Source organism: Balearica regulorum, chromosome 4 (genome assembly GCF_011004875.1).
Source record: "Balearica regulorum gibbericeps isolate bBalReg1 chromosome 4, bBalReg1.pri, whole genome shotgun sequence".
NCBI lineage: Eukaryota > Metazoa > Chordata > Aves > Gruiformes > Gruidae > Balearica > Balearica regulorum.
This window is the reverse complement of record NC_046187.1, coordinates 12784297-12802967: the sequence shown is the minus strand read 5'-3', so window position 1 is coordinate 12802967 and position 18671 is coordinate 12784297. Positions and strand designations below refer to the sequence as shown.

The 18671-nt window shown below is 50.8% G+C and overlaps 1 protein-coding gene across 1 annotated transcript; it reads right to left on the bottom strand.

Annotated features, from left to right (window-relative positions):
* Window positions 1–6218: 6218 nt before the first annotated feature.
* On the bottom strand, window positions 6219–14681 carry NOCT (nocturnin). The gene is made up of 3 exons (XM_075751165.1): window positions 14380–14681; window positions 8587–8856; window positions 6219–8007 (listed from the first exon to the last, which is right to left on the bottom strand). Exons 1-3 carry the CDS (start codon window positions 14564–14566, stop codon window positions 7172–7174), a joined length of 1293 nt encoding a protein of 430 aa, XP_075607280.1. The 5' UTR covers window positions 14567–14681; the 3' UTR covers window positions 6219–7171.
* Window positions 14682–18671: the final 3990 nt, after the last annotated feature.

Genomic DNA, 18671 nt, shown 5'->3' with positions numbered 1-18671 from the left:
TATTTTTCCGAGAAAAGGCAGTCCTATGATAATCATTTCTTGGAATCTATTTCCATATTCTCCTCCCCATCACGCATGCTCAGTGATTGGAGTCGGTGGTCCTCAGGGGTCTCTGGTGGTCGTCAGTGGTCTCGCACCCGTGTTCGTTGGGTGACCCTCTTCTTGCAGGCATGCGCAGTATCCTCGCTGTGGATATGCTTGTCCATTACAACTTACTTCATAAGATTAATATTCCCGGGCCTATTGTCCAGTTGGGTAGGGACTGTACAAGGAACGTAGCAGCATTGTACATTGCCATGGTCAGTTAGCTATTACCTTGATTACAAACCCCTTTCCCACGATTATAGGCTTTAAAACAGTTCTAGGCCTTAAGCAGCTTTCTAGTGAATATAAGTTTTCTTATAGCTAAGCTTCTATATTTTTACAGGCATTTCCAACTGTTACTATTTTGGCTTCAGCACAAAGACCTACCCTTAGGTAGATTTTTTTTTTTTTCCTGAATGAAGTAAGTATCTAAATAGGTTTTCCATTTATAATTGCACTGAAGTTATGGGTATCGTGATACATTACTACAGGGTAAAGCTCGGGTGAGGGCACACAGTATACAAACTACTCCATAGTTGCAGTCCATGTGCAAGAGTTTGGCTAAAAATAGATGCAGGGTAGCTTGGTTACCCTGTTTTCCTGGGAACCACAGTGGCACTACGAGTTACTGGAGAAGCAGCACATCGGCTTGTGGGTAGCCAGGTGCCAGCGGCACCCCCAGTTCCTGGTGAGATGCCCTAGAAAGTTCTTCAGAGCAGGAACTCGGGTGATCTTGAAATAATTTAAGTCTAAATGACCGTCTGAGTGCTTCATGCCTGGAGGAGCAATTTTGGGAGAAATCTGTAACTGAGGTCTTCACTAACGATAAAGGAGATCAGAATTAAATACTTATACTGCAGTTTATTTTTTTCCTTTAACTTTTAATACTGAAAAACTAGTTACCTCTGGAGTCCTAGCAGTAAGCTCCACTCGTCCCTTTGACTGGTAAGAAATGTGGGAATAGCTCCATACAGCCAGGCCAGCACATGGGAAACCCTTCTGAAAAAAAGGGATTTCTCATACTCTAAGCAGGGAAGCAGAGTTTAAGAACAAATGAATGAACAAACTGAAGCAGGTAAAGTGTGGTGCGGCAGTCCTTTCCACTAGCAGTTAAACCAAAGAAACAAAGGTTCTTTTTTTACAGATGAGCTGTGTTTCTGGCATGGGGTAGAGGACAAAGACTCCTTCACAGGAGGAGATGTAGGAGAAGGAGGAGGATTGATGTTGCCAAGAAAGAGGTAGGACAGAAAGGGAAGTAGGGGGAAGCTGGGCACTGGGTTGACCGATTTGGTAGTCTGAGAGGCACTAATGTTCTGGGTAAAGGGAAATGGAGCAGTGTGAAGAGAGGCAGGTAGAACAAATTGGAGCTAGAAGACATGAAGAAAGAAAAGTAATAGCATTTTTAAACCCACATTTGTAAGTCTGTTCTGTAAGAAATCCTTTTCTAAATAGCTGTTATTTGATCGTATATGAAAGAGATGCTGTACCTCAGGGCTTGAAATGTCTGTCTCTGGAGTATTTGTAGTTAAGACCTTTCTGACACCTAATTTAGATACACTGGAAGTCAAATGGGGACAAGCTGTCTTCGTGGAAACAGATAAGGATCTCCAGCTGATGACCTCCTTATCTTAAGTTAGAGCCAAGACTTTACCTCGTAATGGCAAAAATGAAAGGAATGAAGGCGCGCATGTCTGCTGTTGGTGAGACGGGCAGCTCGCAGCCGTGCTCTGGGACGCTGCCGTTACTGTTGGTGCTGCATCTTGCCACAGACCTCGCGATGGTTCTTTGGCTCTCTCCCCTGGCCACCCGGTGCGCGGCACAGACACTACCGGTTGCCAGAGGACATTGATCAGAAGTTTGTTAAGTGCTGTACGAGGATGCGCTGTAACTGAAATGGAAAGGGTACTTAACCTGGCTTCAGACAGTGAAGACCCTTTTTGTTAACCTTTCTGTGTATGCCTTCGTACTCCTCACTTTTTTTTTTTTTTTTTCAATTTAGCTGCTAGCTAGAAGTACAGACAGGCGTTTTGTCACAGCCAGGTAGTGATTTCAGCTCTTCAGCATTGCTCTGTGTGTGCGTGGTTCCTCTGAGTTCTGAGATCCAGTTGTTCTTCAGAGGTGATGTGCAATTGTACCAGAGGCATACTCTCCCTGGGGAATTCTACAGCTGAATGTCAGAGGGGCGAGATTCCCATCTGTAACCGAGTCTGAGATCATTCTCTCTGTTTGTGCAAGCTTGTTCTTCAACACGCTGCTTTGTGCCGACATAATTAATTACTATGTGGGCAAGAAATGTTTTTACTGGTGGCGGTGGAGGACATGACCTCAGGATGAGGGAGCTTTGGTCAGGTTTGTAACATCTGAACTGGACAAAGGGACAGTAAAACATTGAAGAAGTTGGCATCTAGCTGTACTCCTAGACTTTTGCAGTCCTGGTGAAAACAGCTGTTGTTTTGTCCATGTGTGAAAGTGGGACTAGCTTTTACATCTGAAGCTGGTGGCTCTTAAGAAGGCTCTGGGATTAACTCATCCTTGGCAAGTAGTAACTTCTCTAGATGTGTGAGTGGAATGAAACTAGTTTGAAGCAAGCACGCTTTATACAGAAGGTGTTGAGACATACACAGCCATGGTATCACTGATTTTACAGATAAAAATACAAACGTTTATTTTTCAAGTAACTACTACTGTAAGTTGTAGGACAGACAGAGTAATGCTGTGTAATCTGCAGGAAAACATCCAACTGTGAGTTGCAACTCAGAATGAAGATCTGAATATCAAAATTTCTGGATTGTGGCGGGAAGAGTTGAAAGGAACACCGTCCCGGAGACCACTGTTTTTGTTACTCTCTTGGACAAAGCCCATCTTGCTCAGGAAAGGGTTCTGTGCCTTGAGACATCTCAAGTGATACGGTAAAGCATGCTGCAGGGAAGACTGAGCTCTTGGGATCCTCTGCTAATTGATTTAATCAACTGGAGGAGTTTGGAGAATTACATCTGAGCTGATCAAGGATCAGCGAGCCAGGGGCAGTCAGAGTTGATGAGAAAGTGGAGAGGTGCCTGAAGCCTCAGCTCTTGCTCACCGTGACACGTGCAGCGGGGATCTCAGTTATGTGTGAAGATTGTCGCAGCCAGAACAAGCTAAATTCAATTTCTGCCTCGTAGAGACAGTTCAAATATCAGGTATTAAGCTTATTAAGTGAAGAAAATCCAAGTGACACTATCTACTTCTGATCTAATTGTTCTCCAAGAGAGATAGTGTTTTAATAAGCTTGCAACAGCTTCTGCCTTTCAGCAAATTAAATAAGTGGGTCATTTCTTCCTTCAGCTAGCTTGAGGGTGAGGGAAAACTGTCACTGCTAAAGCTAATGCAGCTTTTATTCAAGATTAGAGCAAGGGATCTGTTGAGACTTTTTTTAGCCTTGGTGTGCTTATAAGGCAGCCAGCCACAAGAAGAGCTTTGAAGACATTTTTACTGTAAGACTCATACTGCTACATAGGAAAAAAAAAATCAAAAACCTTCCTGCTTCTTCCCATGAAAAAATATTTAGTGTACTGATATATATAGCAGGCAAAAGCATTTCAGTCCTGCAGGCCTGCCTCTTGCTGAATAAAACAAAGCAAGAGCAGTATTTCATTTAAGTTTTCTAAAAGTGTCTGCAAAATACATTTTATAGTAAGTACTGGAATAAAAGGGTGAAGCTGACTGGGAAGTTACCAGTTAATTTCTGCATCTTGTCTACCTTTTATTAAAATATAGCAGGAAGGGTTCACTGTTGTGCTGTAGCAGGGAATGTGTGATTTTTCTGAGTATGACAATATTAAGAATCGTGTTGTGATGGGGAGAGTCCCCAGCCTTTTCTCAGTCATTCCACCCTCCTCTCGCCTTCAAAATTACCCTTTAAGGACATGAAGCAGTGAACGTCTACTGTCACGTGTCCAGGGTGAAATAAGAATCCCAGCCCTTTCCACTTCAGCAGAGCTCTGCAGTGATGGCAATGTCATACAAATCATGCTGTTTCTCCACAGTTTGAGTTCTTCTGTAGAAGAGTTAGTGTTGAAAGCAAGGGTCTGAGTAAAATGGTGTAAGAATGGTCCAGATAGATAGCAAATATCATCACCCTGGGAGAGCGATGGTAGGAGTTTTGTAACTCCTGCTGATACACAAAGCCTACCATAATCGGTGCTATGGCTCTGTGCCCTGACAGTGAAACGGTACCACGTTGATGGACACCCTCTGCTTCCTTAGGAAAACAGAGCTGCTTATGCAAAAGTAAAATGGAAATTAAGGGCTTTTTTGGTGGTGGTGGGGTTTTCTTGGTGGGTTTTTTGTTTGGTTTGGTGGTGGTTTGTTTGTTTGTTTTTTGAAATACAGCTCTGAGTACAGTATTATCTTTGCTGTCAAGTCACGGCCTTCTACCAAAAGTGTAGTTTCTTCTGGAAACTGCCAAAATGGTCTGAATGGAAACTCCAGCTCCTGGCATGACTTTTTGTGGTAGATAAGCAAGGATTTGACCTACTAAAGGTACCCTCTTACAGGTCTACATTGTGGCATTGCTTTTAGAAGTGTTTAGCTACAGATGTCTAGATACCTCCATTAATAGGCAATTGTATTCTTTCTCCTCCTTGCAAAGAGCATTTGAGGGAAGATCCTATGAGAAGACAACCCTAAAGGGAAAGCACTGCATCTCGCCTCTTCAGAGAGCAACTGAGGGCAGCTAGCAGCATGAAAAGGGAGGTGTCTCAGCCTAGCCAGTATGGAATGCTTATGGCAGGGATGCTCAAAGCTCTGCCTTTCTCTAGGGCATTAGGAGCGTCTCCTCTCTGGCCCAGAATCTCCCCAAAGGAGCCACCCCTTCTGGCTTCCAGGGACACAAGGAAGATTTATTCTTGAAATTTCAGCTGAAGGAAGCCCTGGCTGGTAGTAGTTGACACACATCTGCCTGGTAAAGGGTATTCACCAAGGAAGTCAGGCTCCTTGGTTGTGAAGTCCTTTCTGTCTGGGGAATTTCAAATCCACACTTGCTAGGGGAGTCCAGCGTCCCAGGCTGGTTAGAGGGGCCTCAGCCCCTCTGCTGGGAAGCAGATCACGACCCTCATCCCACAAGAATTAGGAACGCCTGCAGAGCGTGTTATGGCTGTGGAGCACAACGCTTCATTCGTCTGCCTGAAAGGGAGTTTTTGTGTGGGAATATGGGACTTCCATTTGCCAGACACTGTATTTCACTTACCAGCAACACAAGTACAATAATTTATGGGCTGTGTAAAGCACATACCTGTGGTGTATCTTGCTCTTCAAATGATGGTTTAAAAGGAAGTGACAAATACAGCTGCCTGTTGTGAGGAGCCAGCTCTGCTAGGCATGCTTAGCACCCCTCAGGGAGGAATATTTGCACCTGCTTTGCAGTACTGGCCAGGTTTGTAGCTCCACACAACTCTTGGAAAGAGTAATATTTACAGTAATACAGAGCCTGGGCTTCATCTTTAGCTAGGGGAGAGAGCAGCTTAGCATCGCTAAAGGTAACTCCCTTCCCTACAGGTTTGCTGTGGAATTTGGGCATTTCAAGTTTGAGAAAGAGCCTTCTCCATGAAAGCAAAGCAGCCGTGCCAACTTGTCAGAGTAGGACTGCAGAGTCGGGGGAAAGAGGTCTGGGATGGGGAGCATCACCACTGACTCGAAGCTTGACCAGTCACTAGTTGAGCCGGTTTGCCTGCCTATCACAGGGAAATGAAAAAGATGGCAGCAGAGACATTCCTTTTTTTTTTTTTTTCCCCAAAGATTTTTATTAATAAACACCTGGAACATTTAAGAGTTACTATGGGCCTTACTTAGAAATACTGCTTTATTTGCTCTGCCTCATCTTTCCCAACTATCTAAAAGTCAGCCCAACTCCAACTGTTGTCTCGTCTCTCTTCCCTCCTCTCTCCCTACCTCATTTTCCAGCGTAGTGGCGCATTTGCGATCCATATATGCAATACCTATGTCATACCAATAAGCACCACTCCATGCACAAGAGTCACTATACTAACACAGCTCTGTTGTAGCCTAGGTGCTTAGCCAGAGTTCCCCCGGGCCATGGAAAGAGGCTCCTGAACACTGTTTCTGTATTATTTCAAGTCAGATGCAGGATCACCAACTTCTCTCAATAAATAAATTTTATTTTCTAACAGGTTCCAGTGTAGCTTTAGATTCTGAAGATAAATAAAAGTATTTCAACATGAAGACTGGCCCTTACTGAAACAGGAAGATTGACAAGACTATAAATTTAAACCATTTAGAAAAGTAATAACTGAAGAGGAGAAGGAAATACTCCCTGGTTAGGTGTGTCCTCTGGAGGGAAGCACAGAAGAGACAAAGGTAACACTCACTGTGTATACATACCTACAGGCCGTACGCCTGTAAGGGACACATGCACGTTCATCTAGAAAAGTGAGGATATTACTCTATGATGTAGAGCAGTTACCCTCTAGATCCTCACCTGCTCTTACTGGGCATGGTGGGGCTTCCTCACACTGCACTATTATCCATTCACTTTTAATGAAATCGTCATCTCAAGTCATGTAAAAATGAGAAGACAACACTAGTATGAGTTTAGATTTGTTCATATCTAAACTGCATTAAACTTTGATCGTATTGCAACAGAAAAAGATTTAAGAATCTCACTGAGTGGTTGAGTCTCATTCCCTTTGGTACTTGCACAAGCTTAACATGAAATAAATAAAATTAGCATGCTGTCAGGGCAAATTGTTTTACAAACACAAGTGTTTTGATTTAAATACTAAGGCTTCCACATTCATTAGAGGATTAAATCCTTAAACACGGGGGTTAGTGAAAGGATAAAGCTCATTTGCCTTCCAGTTTTCAAAGCCCGACATGGCAAGACCACCACGACGAGAACACTGACTCCTTTCTTCCTCCCTTGGAGGTTCCAGATTAACAAGAGCTGAACGGCAAGTGTAACTCCAAACAAGTGCCTGAAATAATGTTTAGTCAACAGTGTTTCTTCATCCTTCAACAGCTTCCAGAGTTTTCTCTAAAATAAAACAGTGGTGAGTTAAGACACTGCAATACCAGGTGGCATTCCAACGCATTACAGCAGTCTGTCGGGGTCTTGATTAAAACTAAAGTCACACACCAGCGACAGGTGATCGGAAGGGTAATTGAATGATGGCAGCCTGTTGGGCCCAATTTGCTCTTCAGTCAGCAAGCCCAGGGCTGAGTTCACATTCAAGGCGTGCTGGGAATACCAGATATAATCCAGCGTGTGCCGGCACTCTCCTGAGGGCCGGATCTTCCAGGTGGTGTACGGGGGCTCCGACTGCCCGTCAGGGCTCAGCAGCTTGTACGCACTGTTTAAGTTGAGGCTGGAGTTGGAAAACTCTCTGTAGACCTCCTCAGTTGGCTCCGCGTTGAAGTCTCCGCAGATGATCAGAGGGATCTTTGCACCTTGGGTAATGCTCTTCAGGTTCTGAAGAAGATCGCAGCCTTGTGCGGACCGAAACCTCTCCCAGCCAGTACGGGCTTTCAGGTGAGTGACAGCAATGCAGAACAGTCTTCCAGTTTCATTGCACTTCAGCGTCTGAGCTATGGCCACTTGGTTGGTCTTCAGCTTCATGGCGGTTAGCCGGATGTTAGCGCTGTTGATGAGCTCAAAACGGTCTTTGAGGAAAAACAAGGCGCAGCCATCCGGCCCGTTGTTCTGCTCCACGTCTAGGCACGGGGACCACGGCTTCGGGAAGAAAGTACACTGGTAGCCGAGTCGGCTGAGGAGTGGCTCAAAGGTGTCAAAGTAGTGGTCGACTTCTTGCAGGCACAAGATGTCAGGCTTGTACGCAAGGATTTCCTCCAGGATGAGGCACTTCCTCTCTTCCCACTTCAGAGCTTCCATGGGGCACTGAACAAAGTTGTCTTTGCCTTCTCCGAGAGCTGAAATTAGCAGAGAGGGGGAGAAAAAAAAAAGTTACCGATGGCTAAAGCAGGTTATCCAGGTTTTGCAGAGGCCAGAGGCAAGGCTCTGCTCTTGGGAGCCAGCTGCCACCTTGCAGCACCCAGTGGCTGCTTGCAGCCCCGCGCAAGAGCGGGCATCTGTCATGCAAGAGATTGTAACGGGAAGTGGCATGAGGCTTTCACAATGCTTTGCTTTCTCTGCAAAACGCATGTACATCAGTTTACACGCACGTGATGGGATTTTCAGGAGTAGCTGCTGACTTTCAGGGTGCCAGGCTTGCCAATGGGTGAGATATGGGCATTCAGAGCTACCTTTGGCATCACAGTTTGCAAAGAGAGACCTTTTTTCCTTTCCTATAGAACGGAAGGCAAGCCGCTACTTCAAGTGCTGAACATCTTCCCTGGCCCTCAGTCGGTTGTGCCTCATGTAATTCACCTCTCTCTCTTTGCTCTGCCTGTCCCAGGCGTGCCTAACTACGTAGATACACCTGCATTTAAAGGTTTTCATTGCTGCATTTGATGTCAAGGTCACACCTTGAGCTTAGTGGCAGCTCCTACCTTGGGCAAGGATGTTCCACTGCATGACCCGAATCGGACGGTGGTTACTGGTGGCGTTTTTCTTGAGGTCCACAAAGTCCCTCTGAAACCGGGGTGGCCGTTTCTGCAGAACAATCTGACATTCCTCCAGCAAATCCTTGGGGTCTATAGGATCCAGCTGTGCCAAGTCTGGCTGCTCCAGGCAGTTCTGGTGCTGGGACACGGCACTGCTGCTCAGCGTCTTGGCGAGTGCGCTGTAGAGCCGACTGGTGCTGTTTCCCATGGAACACACTGGAAAGGAAAAAATGGTGTTAGAGGTGTCCGCCGTGACTCTCCTCACCATGCGGGTGCCTTACAGATAACCGTTACACTGCAATTTATGGTTTGTGCAGGACCCTGTGTCTGAATCTGAGATAAAATAAGGACACAGAGACAGGGTTAGCTCTGTCCACAGCCTCACTGTGTTTTGCTTATTATCAGGGACTGCCAACCTCCGCAGCGTGCAAACACTCTGGTTTAAGACGTGGTGCAGGTGTCTTCTGAAGGAAGAAAGGAGTCTTTCATCCAGAATAGCAGGGCTAAGAACAACTTATGCGCGTGTTGTAGGAAAAAGAATAGTGTGTACTTTTTCCCTTCTCACAGAGGAGGGTGCCCAGCAGGTAGACAAATACTACCTGCTCCTTATTTCATGTGCAGCGTTTGTCTCTGATGGAGATGGCACTGCATGGCCCCGTACCCTGTGCCTGTTTGGGATGCTGCTGGGCTGTGGGCCTCCTGCCTGCAGAGCAGCGAGCGGGGTGACTCATTCCCTCAGGTTAATATTTAATAGGAATCTCTGATCAGTGCTTCGCTTGCCCCAAAAGCAACAATGAACGCAGAGCAGCCAGATGCTTCTGCTGGCTTAGACCTCGGGATGGAGAAGGTCCCCTTCATACTCCTATGCTCACCCCCCTCACCCCCTTCGGCTCCTCGCTCCTTCGTGCTGTGCCCCAGCTCGGCAGCTTCCAGCGCACCCTGCGGCCCTCCCCAGGCCCCAGTGACCTCCTGCTCCTTTGGCCATCTTAAGCACGCGTCCTGCAAACACGCAGCTGTCCCCCCGCTCTCCCCGTCAATGCCTGCTAGCAGTTACACCCCCCACGCTCCGTGTCTCCTACAGGGAGGTCCCCACATCGGGTCACAGCTGCCACAGGGGTGGGGGTGTGTGTGTCCCACTCTGTTCGGCCCTTTGGCTTATGCGCAGGAGGTGGCTGCAGCCCTCTTCCCCTCACAGGGGTCCAGCAGCCCTCATGACTACTGTGCTATAAAATATCTCCTCCTCCCGCTTCACAAGAGCACAACCAGTAGCAGGGTGCAGCTGTAAACACCCCAAGGCTTGCTTACTGCAAACAGGAGGCTGTTGGTGTTAAGGGCCTGGATTCAGGGTTGCTGTGGAGGACTTTGCACAGAGTTCATAAAATTCCTACACCTCTCCACAGCAAGTCCTTGGCACGGCTGCACATGCCCCAAGATCTCTTCCAACACTTCTTCAGGGGGAGGGTTTTGCTCTGAGGTGCCACAATGTGTGAGGAGCACTTGAAAGGAGGCTGTGTTTGCACTTTTCCATGCTCAGTGCTCTGCCTGAGTAGTGTGCCTGGACACTTGGTTTCCCCTCAGACATGGGCACGAAGAGCAGCGCTTGCACCACAGCAACTTGCACAAGAGGCAACACTGACAGTTTCATTGTTGTCTCAACTTATCTACTCTGAATGCATTTTGCAAAGGTAATCTTGAGCAAAAGAACTTCAGTGTTGCATTGCTGTTGGCCCACAGCAGTTTTTAAGTAAGTTTATTTGTACCTTTGAGTTACATAAAAACGGAAGGGACTCATTACCTTGCCCTCACATCTCATGGCAGATTTGGGGTGCACACACTTGCACATTCAGCCTTTGCTAGCCTGAACTACAGCCTTACCAAGTGTAAGACCTGGTGACAGACCTGGTTAGAGGGGAAGGCAGGAAGATGGAAGCCCTAACAGTTCAATAAACATACTTAGAAGGAGAAAAAGAAACAGCCTACAGCAGGAGCCTCGTGCCCTTGTCTTTAGGAAAATGGGTACTTTTAAAGACACTAAAAAAATACTTGCTTTAACATATGTTTTGTATGTGTAAGCCAGTGGAACAGTGTCTCTGGACAGTTCTAAAAGTTGGAAATTGGACATTTAAATTGGATGTAGGATGTCTCTCCCCACCTCCACCCCTGTCTCCATCCTTTTAGTTAAAGTACCATGAGCTCCCCAAACTGAGACATGAGCTTGGGCTCACAAGCACAAATGCCTGTCTAGGGGAACTGTGTTTAAAGTGTTTCCATTTCTGCAGTCTTTTTCAGTTTACAATTCTTGTCAAGAAGCCAAACACAGCTGAAATAGAAGAAATGCCATTTCATAGTGAGGGAGGTGGGCCCAAACATGAAATCCCTAAGCAGGACCCTGACACAGCTGCAAGGGGACAGGGAACAGCACACTCTGTACTGGCTACAGGAGGGTAGGTGTACTGCCTACACGCTGCCGGGCAGCCATGCAGAAACCCAAAGAAATCAATAGAGCTTTTAATGAAAGCTCCACAGGGAGCTCCTCGCCTGGTTTTGGGGTAGGTACAACCCACAGTTAAGCGCTGCAACTGGAGAGAAGTACACAGTGCCTTCTGCTACCTCAGGGATGCTGTCAGCAGCCAAGTTCAGCCATGAGCCCTACGCCCCGCACCCCCCCACCCTGCCCCAAAATGCGCCCCCCTGCGCTGCCCTCCTGGCACAGCACTAGCCAGGCAGTGCCCCTGCCATGCCACAGATGAACATGGCTCATGCAGGGCTCTCTAAAGGAATAACAGGGAATTATCCTGCTCCTATTAGGAAGAGCCTAGGCTGCTCATTGCTTGACCTGAGTCAGAGGGAGAGCATTTGAGAGGGACAAGCTAGCACTGGGGAGAAGCTAGGTGCAGTGCACCTGGAGCCAAAAGTCTACCCTAAAGCTCCGAGCAGCTTACACCAGTTACAGCAGGGTGAAGTCTGAGCTCAGTCATGCACCTGCCAAGCTGCGAACAAAGCCAGAGCATTGTCGAAATCTCATCCCTGGGGTCATGGGGTACCCAGCTCTTTACAGGGAACCTGCACAGGATGTGCTACGGCTCAGCTGCAGCACAGATCTGACAGCTTTTCAAGTCAGGAATGTCTCAGGAAGGAAAAAGAGCTTCTGTTCTCTTTTGAGAGCCCAGGGAAGGTTGACTGAAAGAGGGCCTGGGCTATAAATCAAACGCTTTCAGGCCTGTTGCAGGCAGCTTGAGAGTCCTTGGCTGAAGGGGGACTCCTGCAGGAAGACTCCCGCTTAAGATGACTGATGAACTGCGCAAGTTCTTTGTCCCCAAAGAGCTGAAACCATCACAGCACGGACTGAATTGTTCTGCACAACAGGAGCCAGACCAGGAACCTGAACACTGAAACGCCAAACAAAATCCACTTGTTATTTTTGCAAGCTTAACATATCTGTGGCAGTGAGGCAAGTACAAGGTCACTGTTTGAAGATCCTTACAGTCCAAGTTAAATGACCAGTAACTTGCTAGGATAACATCTGCTGCCAGCGCTGTGACACCGTGGTGCTGGCGTACACAGAGGAACAAGCGGACTCCTGAGCTTGCACTTTAGCAGTGGGTGGTGAACATGGACATGATTCTCTTGGTGCGATGTTGCAATAGGGAACACCAGCTCAGCAATTACCATTCAAGGTGCTTAAAATAAAAAAATCTTCCTCTCAGCAAGGGTGGTGCCTCAGCACAGTCAGGGCAGGGGAAGAATTTAAACTGTTCATTAATCTTCAGAAGAAGAGGTTGGAAAGTTCAAGGTTTCTTGTGTCATCCAGCAATAGCACAGAAGAGATGAACTTCTAGGATCTCGGGCAACAAGCAGTCACAGGCTTTATTCTAAGGACTTGGCTTCAAAAGACAAGGGCTGCAATGTGCAGAGGGGTACTGGAGCCAGGGCCCCTACCTTTTGGGTAAGGTGAACAGCATTCTGGTTTCCTTTCATCTCTGGCCTCCCAGCACTGCTTTTGGCTGACAGGTTCCCCCCCTCGTTCACTGCAGGGATCTGGCTGCCAGGTGAACGGCTCTACCACACCTGCAGCCTGGCCTGCAGTTGCATCAGCCCCCACAGCCAGCAGCAGCCAGAGATGCCCTCCCTGCAAATCCAGCTCCAGGAGAAACTTGGTAGACACCCCCACCCCCCCATGTGCCAAATCCTGTGCTACAGGGTGTCATACTACACGTACAGCCTTGTCTGGGCCAGCAGGATCGCAGCCCCAGGCCACCTGCACTCAGTGGTGGCTGCTGCTGCTCGGAGTTCAATTTTGGCACTTAGGCCAGTCAGGACCCTCACACGGGGAGTCAGAGAGCTCGTCGCAGCAAAGGGAGGTGCTGCCAGGCCAACAGGCAACACCAGGAAGGAGGGAGCCTCAAATCCTGCCCTGAGTAATACACAGCATCAGTACTTGGCACAAGCTCTGGAAACCCTTTTTCTCATGAGTGCTCCGATCATGAGCTTGACTCCGCCAACTCGCAGGCACGTACGCTCTCCTCTCCCCTGCAGCTCCGTGAAGCTTCAGTCCTGCTGTTCGGCATCTTGGCCTGGCTTCAGCAGGAGGAGTGGAAGCACCCTGCCCCAGCCTGGCTTGTGGGCCCCTCCTGTAACAGCACCAACAGGGAATGAACACACTTCACCCCAACCCTGGCCGAGGACAGTAGGGAAAAGCAGATCTCCCGCATGCCAGGTAAGTAATACAGCCTCAGATATTGCATCAAGGCTGTCGGACATGTCCCTCTCCCACCAACAGCAGCTTGGAGCAAAGGCGGCCGCTGCCCCAGCTGTCACCGGGAGCCTCTCCTCCAGGCATGCATTTATAGCCAGGGTCAGAGGCAAGCGGCTTGTCAACAGACGCAGCTTAAGGCCGAATCGCAGAGGCCTGGCAGGTGCGTCACCGCTCCGCTCTGAGCCTCGCCGCAGGTCAGCGGGCAGAGGGGAGGGAGCGCGGTGCCTGCCAAGGCGTCGTCCTCACATGGACCCCAGGCAGAGCGTGCACCCAAGGACACGCGGGACCTCAAACGCTTTCCAAGTCTCATTTTGGGAATGAGGAACGGGGTGTAATCATTGATACCTAACAGCGCAGGCATGTAGGAACCTGATGGCTCGGCATCCCCGCCTTTGCCTGCCGGAGGGTAAGCTGGGCTTTTCCCACACGCTGTCTCTAGTAGACAAAAACCCCACTGTGAGCCGAGTACATCCTACACAAAGCGCGACGCTGGAAGGGGAGAGAACGGTTCAGCGAGCGACGGCACGCCTCTGACAGCACGATAAAGGCACCGACCCATTTGGACAGTCACCCCACGAGTACCTGGGTTTAGGCGGAGCAGCCAGCCTGCCTTTGGGCGCAGGGTGAGCCCCGTCACCCAGCCCTGGCTGACTCCCCCCAGCAGCACGGGCGGGTTGTCCGGCAGCACCCGTCGTTTCGTGGCTGGGCGTCACTCGCTCGCACTTGCTGAGCAAAAGCCACGGCTGCTGCCTCAAAATTAAAGGGTCTGTTTAATTTTTGGGGTACGGCACAGCAGGTGGAAGGCTGTTTGCGAAGGAACAGGTACCCGCGCTGCTACGGGGCGGCCTGGGGACGGGAGCCAGATGTTCCCGTTCCGGCCCCCTGCTTAACCGGAGCGAACGCTCCCGGCGCCTCCCGGCTCTAACCCCGCCCGGCGGTTCCTGCGGCCGCTTCCCCGGCACCCCCCTCCTCCCGGTACCCACCTGTGCGGGGCGGCGGCCCCGGGGCGGGGGGCCCGCCCGCCGCTGCTGCTGTTGCTGCCCGCGGGGCGGCGGGGCCGAGGGGCGGCGGGGGGGCGCGGGGCCGCGGCAGGAGGAGGGAGGCCGAGGCGGGGGCGCAGCAGAGGGCGGGCAGCGCCGAGCAGAGGCAGCGCACGGGGCTCTGGTACATGCTCCCGGCGGGGCGGGGCGGGGCGGGACGGGACCGGAGGAGCCGAGCAGCAGCTCCCGCACCCGCCCCGCGGCGGCGCTTATAGAGGCGGCGGCGGCGCCCCGCGCGGCCGGTACATCCGGCACCTACCAACCACCCGCACCCGGGGGGGAGGGGGCACACGGACACACGCCACGGGCGCCGCCGCCCACGCAGGGCCCGTCCGTGGGGACCGACGGGACGGTGTCTCCTGCGCCACTCCGCGCTCTCGCTGCCGCGGGTGGTGGGCGCTGCGCCCCGCAGCCGCGCATCCCTCCCTCACGCCAACCCCCCCGCCGCCGTGGAGTGGTCTCGCCCGGCGGAGTTTTTCCGCTGGTGACGTCGGAGAGGAGAGCATTCTGTTCCCACGGACGTCATAGCGTGGGGGTCAATGGCCTCGTGATCTCCTTCTCTTCCCTCGCCGGGGTCTCTCGGGCCGTTCCAGCCGTGGCTGTCAGCCGCGGGGCCGGGGAGCGGGTTTCCCCCACGCGCGGGGTTCCCGCACGACGCCATAGAAGGCGAGAGCGTGGACGCGCGGTATTACATCACACGCCCTCAGCACGAAGCCCCACGCACCCCTCTCCCCACGCCAGCGAACGTGGCCGTGTCCCCAGAGCCGAGGGCAGGACGCTGCCCCCGCATCCCCGGGCTGATGGTGGCGTGAGCCCTGTCGTGGGGGTCCCGGGATCCCCTAGCTGGGTGCCCGCTCCTGCGCCGGCCGAGGGGCCACGGGCGAGAGGGGCAGAGGGGAGCCGGGGTTCTTCGGCCTGAGTTCAGGCCCATGGCCGGTCAGAACCGGCTGGGCGCGCGCTCTCCTCCTGAAAACGTGACTTTTCCTGAAATGTTGTGTATTTTATGTGTTTGACAAAAGAGCGAGGTCACTCACGGGAGGCAGGTGCGCAGCAGAGATGCCGCTACGGGAGCGAGGCCGTTCGGCAGCGCTCGCGTTAGACCCGCGTCTGCTCAGAAACTCACGTGCTCGGCCCTGTTTTCCTCAGATCTTCGCGAGAGGACCAGGAGCAGGGCGCAGCAGCCGCGCCCTGTGTTTTGGTGCTTCGCTCCCACAGTCGGGGGGTTGTTCCCCAGCTCACTGCCTGCCCGGCTCAGGGCGCTTACGGCCTCCGGAGGCGAGAGGCAAGGGAGAGGAGACATCTCTGCTCAGGAGAGGCACGGGCCGGGCTTCACTGCCTAGCAGAAGTCAAGTTTTGGAGAGGATCTTAACTTTCCTCTTTTTCTTTGCGCTGTCAGGATGAATTACTCGCAGGCTGCCTTTATGGGTGATGCGCAACCTCGCTGTCAGCCGCCAGCAGAGGAGGTTTCACAACCCCGCGGAGCTCCCAGAAAGCTGCGGCTGCTCGTGCTGTCGGGCAGGCGTGCAGGCACGCCTCGGGGTACACGGGAAAGGGAGTTTTCACATCTCTGGGGACTCAACTGACATTCCGGTGCTGGAAGCGAGTGCCAGGAGTCATCAGAAAGGTGAACCCCTTTTCCAGTGGGTTGGTGCTCTGATGCAAGGAGAGCTCTGACTTTCTGGGACGACGCATGCGCTTATCTTTCCTAAGCGTAACAGCCAGCCCTGCTTTCCCCAGCGCTGGAAGGGGATTGCATTGTGCCTTGGCTCTGGGAGACGTGAAGAGCGGTCGATTGCTGCCCTTGTTCTAGCAGCGTTTTAATCTACTTGACGACTGCCATGGGCCTCTTGGCCATTCTTTTTCTTCCCCTAGAAAAAAGAAACTTACTTCTTCAGATCGTACCTTCTAAATCTCTTTTTCTTACTGCTTTCTCCTCCAACCTCTCCTTGCCTGCCCCAGCCCAGAAGCGAGGTGCCACGCTTCCCCGCTGCGTCCCGCACAGCCCTCCCGGCGCTCAGCCCACCACGAATTTGCCCTTGTCTCTTGTGTGGCCATGCCGCGTTACTCGCCGTTCCAGCCACAGGAGGGTATTTGCCAGGTCCTTCCCTATGGCATCGCTGCCGGGGGGCAGCTTGGATTCTGCTGGCACTCTTTCCTCCTTGTTTGAAGGCAGGTGCATTGTTTGTCTTTCTCCCATTGCGTGGGACCACCCTTCTCGCCTGGCTTTTGGAAGGTACTTGCTGGGGGTTCAGAGACGGGATGATGGAGGTATCCGTTAGCTTGCTTTCTGCCCATCCTCAACTTGCTTTGCTTCCCTGCCTCAGACTTTTCTATGTCTCCCTCTAATTACTGGAGCTGTTTTTGATGCCCTGTACCATTTATGATGCTTTGAACCCTCTTGGCTCCGACTGATTTCAGTTAGGAGCCACCCTGATTTCACCCCTGAAGACTTGTTCTAGTCTGTTATTCCCACCTGTAATTTTATCTGTCTGTCTGTGTTCCTCATTTCCTTCTCGATTATCAAAGCATAATAGATGGTGGTAGTCTCACAAGCCCTCTACTGACAGTGTTCTTCTCTCTACACTGCTTTTCTATTAAAAAAGAGAGTAAGTTGGAGCACGTACGGAGCCACTGCAGTTTCAAAGGTGGATCCTAGAGCTAGATGCTTAAACTTAGACCTGGCCGTGGCTAGGCTCATCTACCCTTCCCTAAGCAAAATGTTTGATACTCCAATGATTCAGTGTTTTTAAAATGGAGTTAACTAAAGAACGAGAAAGATAATTAAGCAATGTTTTAAGAAGCAGCTGTGCTGCCTGCCCTCGACAGAGATCCGCCAGAGGATGGCGGCCAGGGAGGGCAGGGCTGGAGCTCGGCTTTCTCTGCTTTCCGACACGCTGACCGCTCCTTGCAGATCTCTCGGCTCTGATTTGCATCCTCTCCGCTTTAAATCTGCGTGGTAGAGGCAGAGGCTTGATTGCCGTGCCAGACTGTGAGCCCTGGTTCCTTGCTAACCAGACTTGGCGCCTGACTGGGCTTGTCTGGACACCCTTATCAGAAGGGCAAACTCCTGGCTAAGAGTTTCTTTCCATGCCTGTTGTGTGTGATGAGCTGTAACTGGCTTTCTTTTTTTTTTTCCCCCCCCTTTCTAGAAGACCGGACACTTCTGGAAGGAAAGAATGGTTGGTGATCCAGGTAATCCATGAGCTAGCCTAATGGCCCTACCGTTTCTGGTGGGATTTGGCAAAGAAAATATGTAACAGCCGTAGGGACGGATAACCCAGGTTTTGCTGCATTATCTGCCACAACACCACTGACGGATTACAGGCTTGGTGACAGGGAAGCTGCTGCCTGACTTTGTGGTCCTGCTCAGGAGAGGAGGCAGCTCTGTGTCCTCAGCTCCTGTCGCTGACGTTCAGGTCCATCTTAGCCTGATGGCTCTTCGTTCCGCTTCTCCTGCCCCACGGGAAAACCCTTTGCCCCCAGAGCTGGGCGCTCGTCCTCCCTGCTGCTGCTCCCGCGGGTTCCTGCTCACTGCCCGGAGAGCTCAGCGGTCGTGAAGTAACTAATGACTGGGAGGTATGATGTGTTTATCATTCAGTTTATTACTCTGATGACTCAAGTAGCTGGGTTGAGGCCAAACCGCCTCTTCATGTGATCTGCGAGGAGGAGGAAGGAGAGAAGATTTCCTGCTCCCCGCTGTACTGAATGTGCTTTTCTGTGCTGTTTTGGGTGTTGGCTTTCCTAAGCCATGTGTGACCAAGCCAGTGTGACAATAACAAAAGTGTTTTTGAAAGAATCAAAAGTTACTGATGATGCACGAAGCTGTTTTCCACACTTACCGCTTTGTCCCCGGGATGTGGGAAGAATGGTGATTTAGCTCCAAAATATGAGTCAGTGTTGGCTTGGCATCTCTCGGGGTGATTCAAAAGTCCTAATAGCCTGCCACGGAAAATAAAACACTTCTGAAAATACACAAAAGGTGCAATTAATTTTAGGTACATGTGACTTAGAGAATAGAGAGAAGTTTCTTCGGACAGCGATCTCAGCTATCCCACGCACACCTGACTGATGTTTCCACTAGCCGGGAACAGTGAGCAAGGGGAGAGAAAGGGTCCAGGCCAGAGTCTGCATAGACTGTCAGAAATGCTTTTTTTTAAACTTTTTAACCTGTTTTGCCCTGGAGATGCTGATGTTTCAAACATCCCGGTTAGTGGACAGACTGTTAATCCTTTCCC

Excerpts from the sequence above, each read along its gene's own strand:
- NOCT (XM_075751165.1), bottom strand. The coding sequence starts at position 14,566 with ATGTACCAGAGCCCCGTGCGCTGCCTCTGCTCGGCGCTGCCCGCCCTC. Across the intron at positions 8,857-14,379 it reads GGGGCCGCCGCCCCGCACAG|TGTGTTCCATGGGAAACAGC; the intron begins GTGGGTACCGGG and ends TTTCCTTTCCAG. Across the intron at positions 8,008-8,586 it reads GTGGAACATCCTTGCCCAAG|CTCTCGGAGAAGGCAAAGAC; the intron begins GTAGGAGCTGCC and ends TGCTAATTTCAG.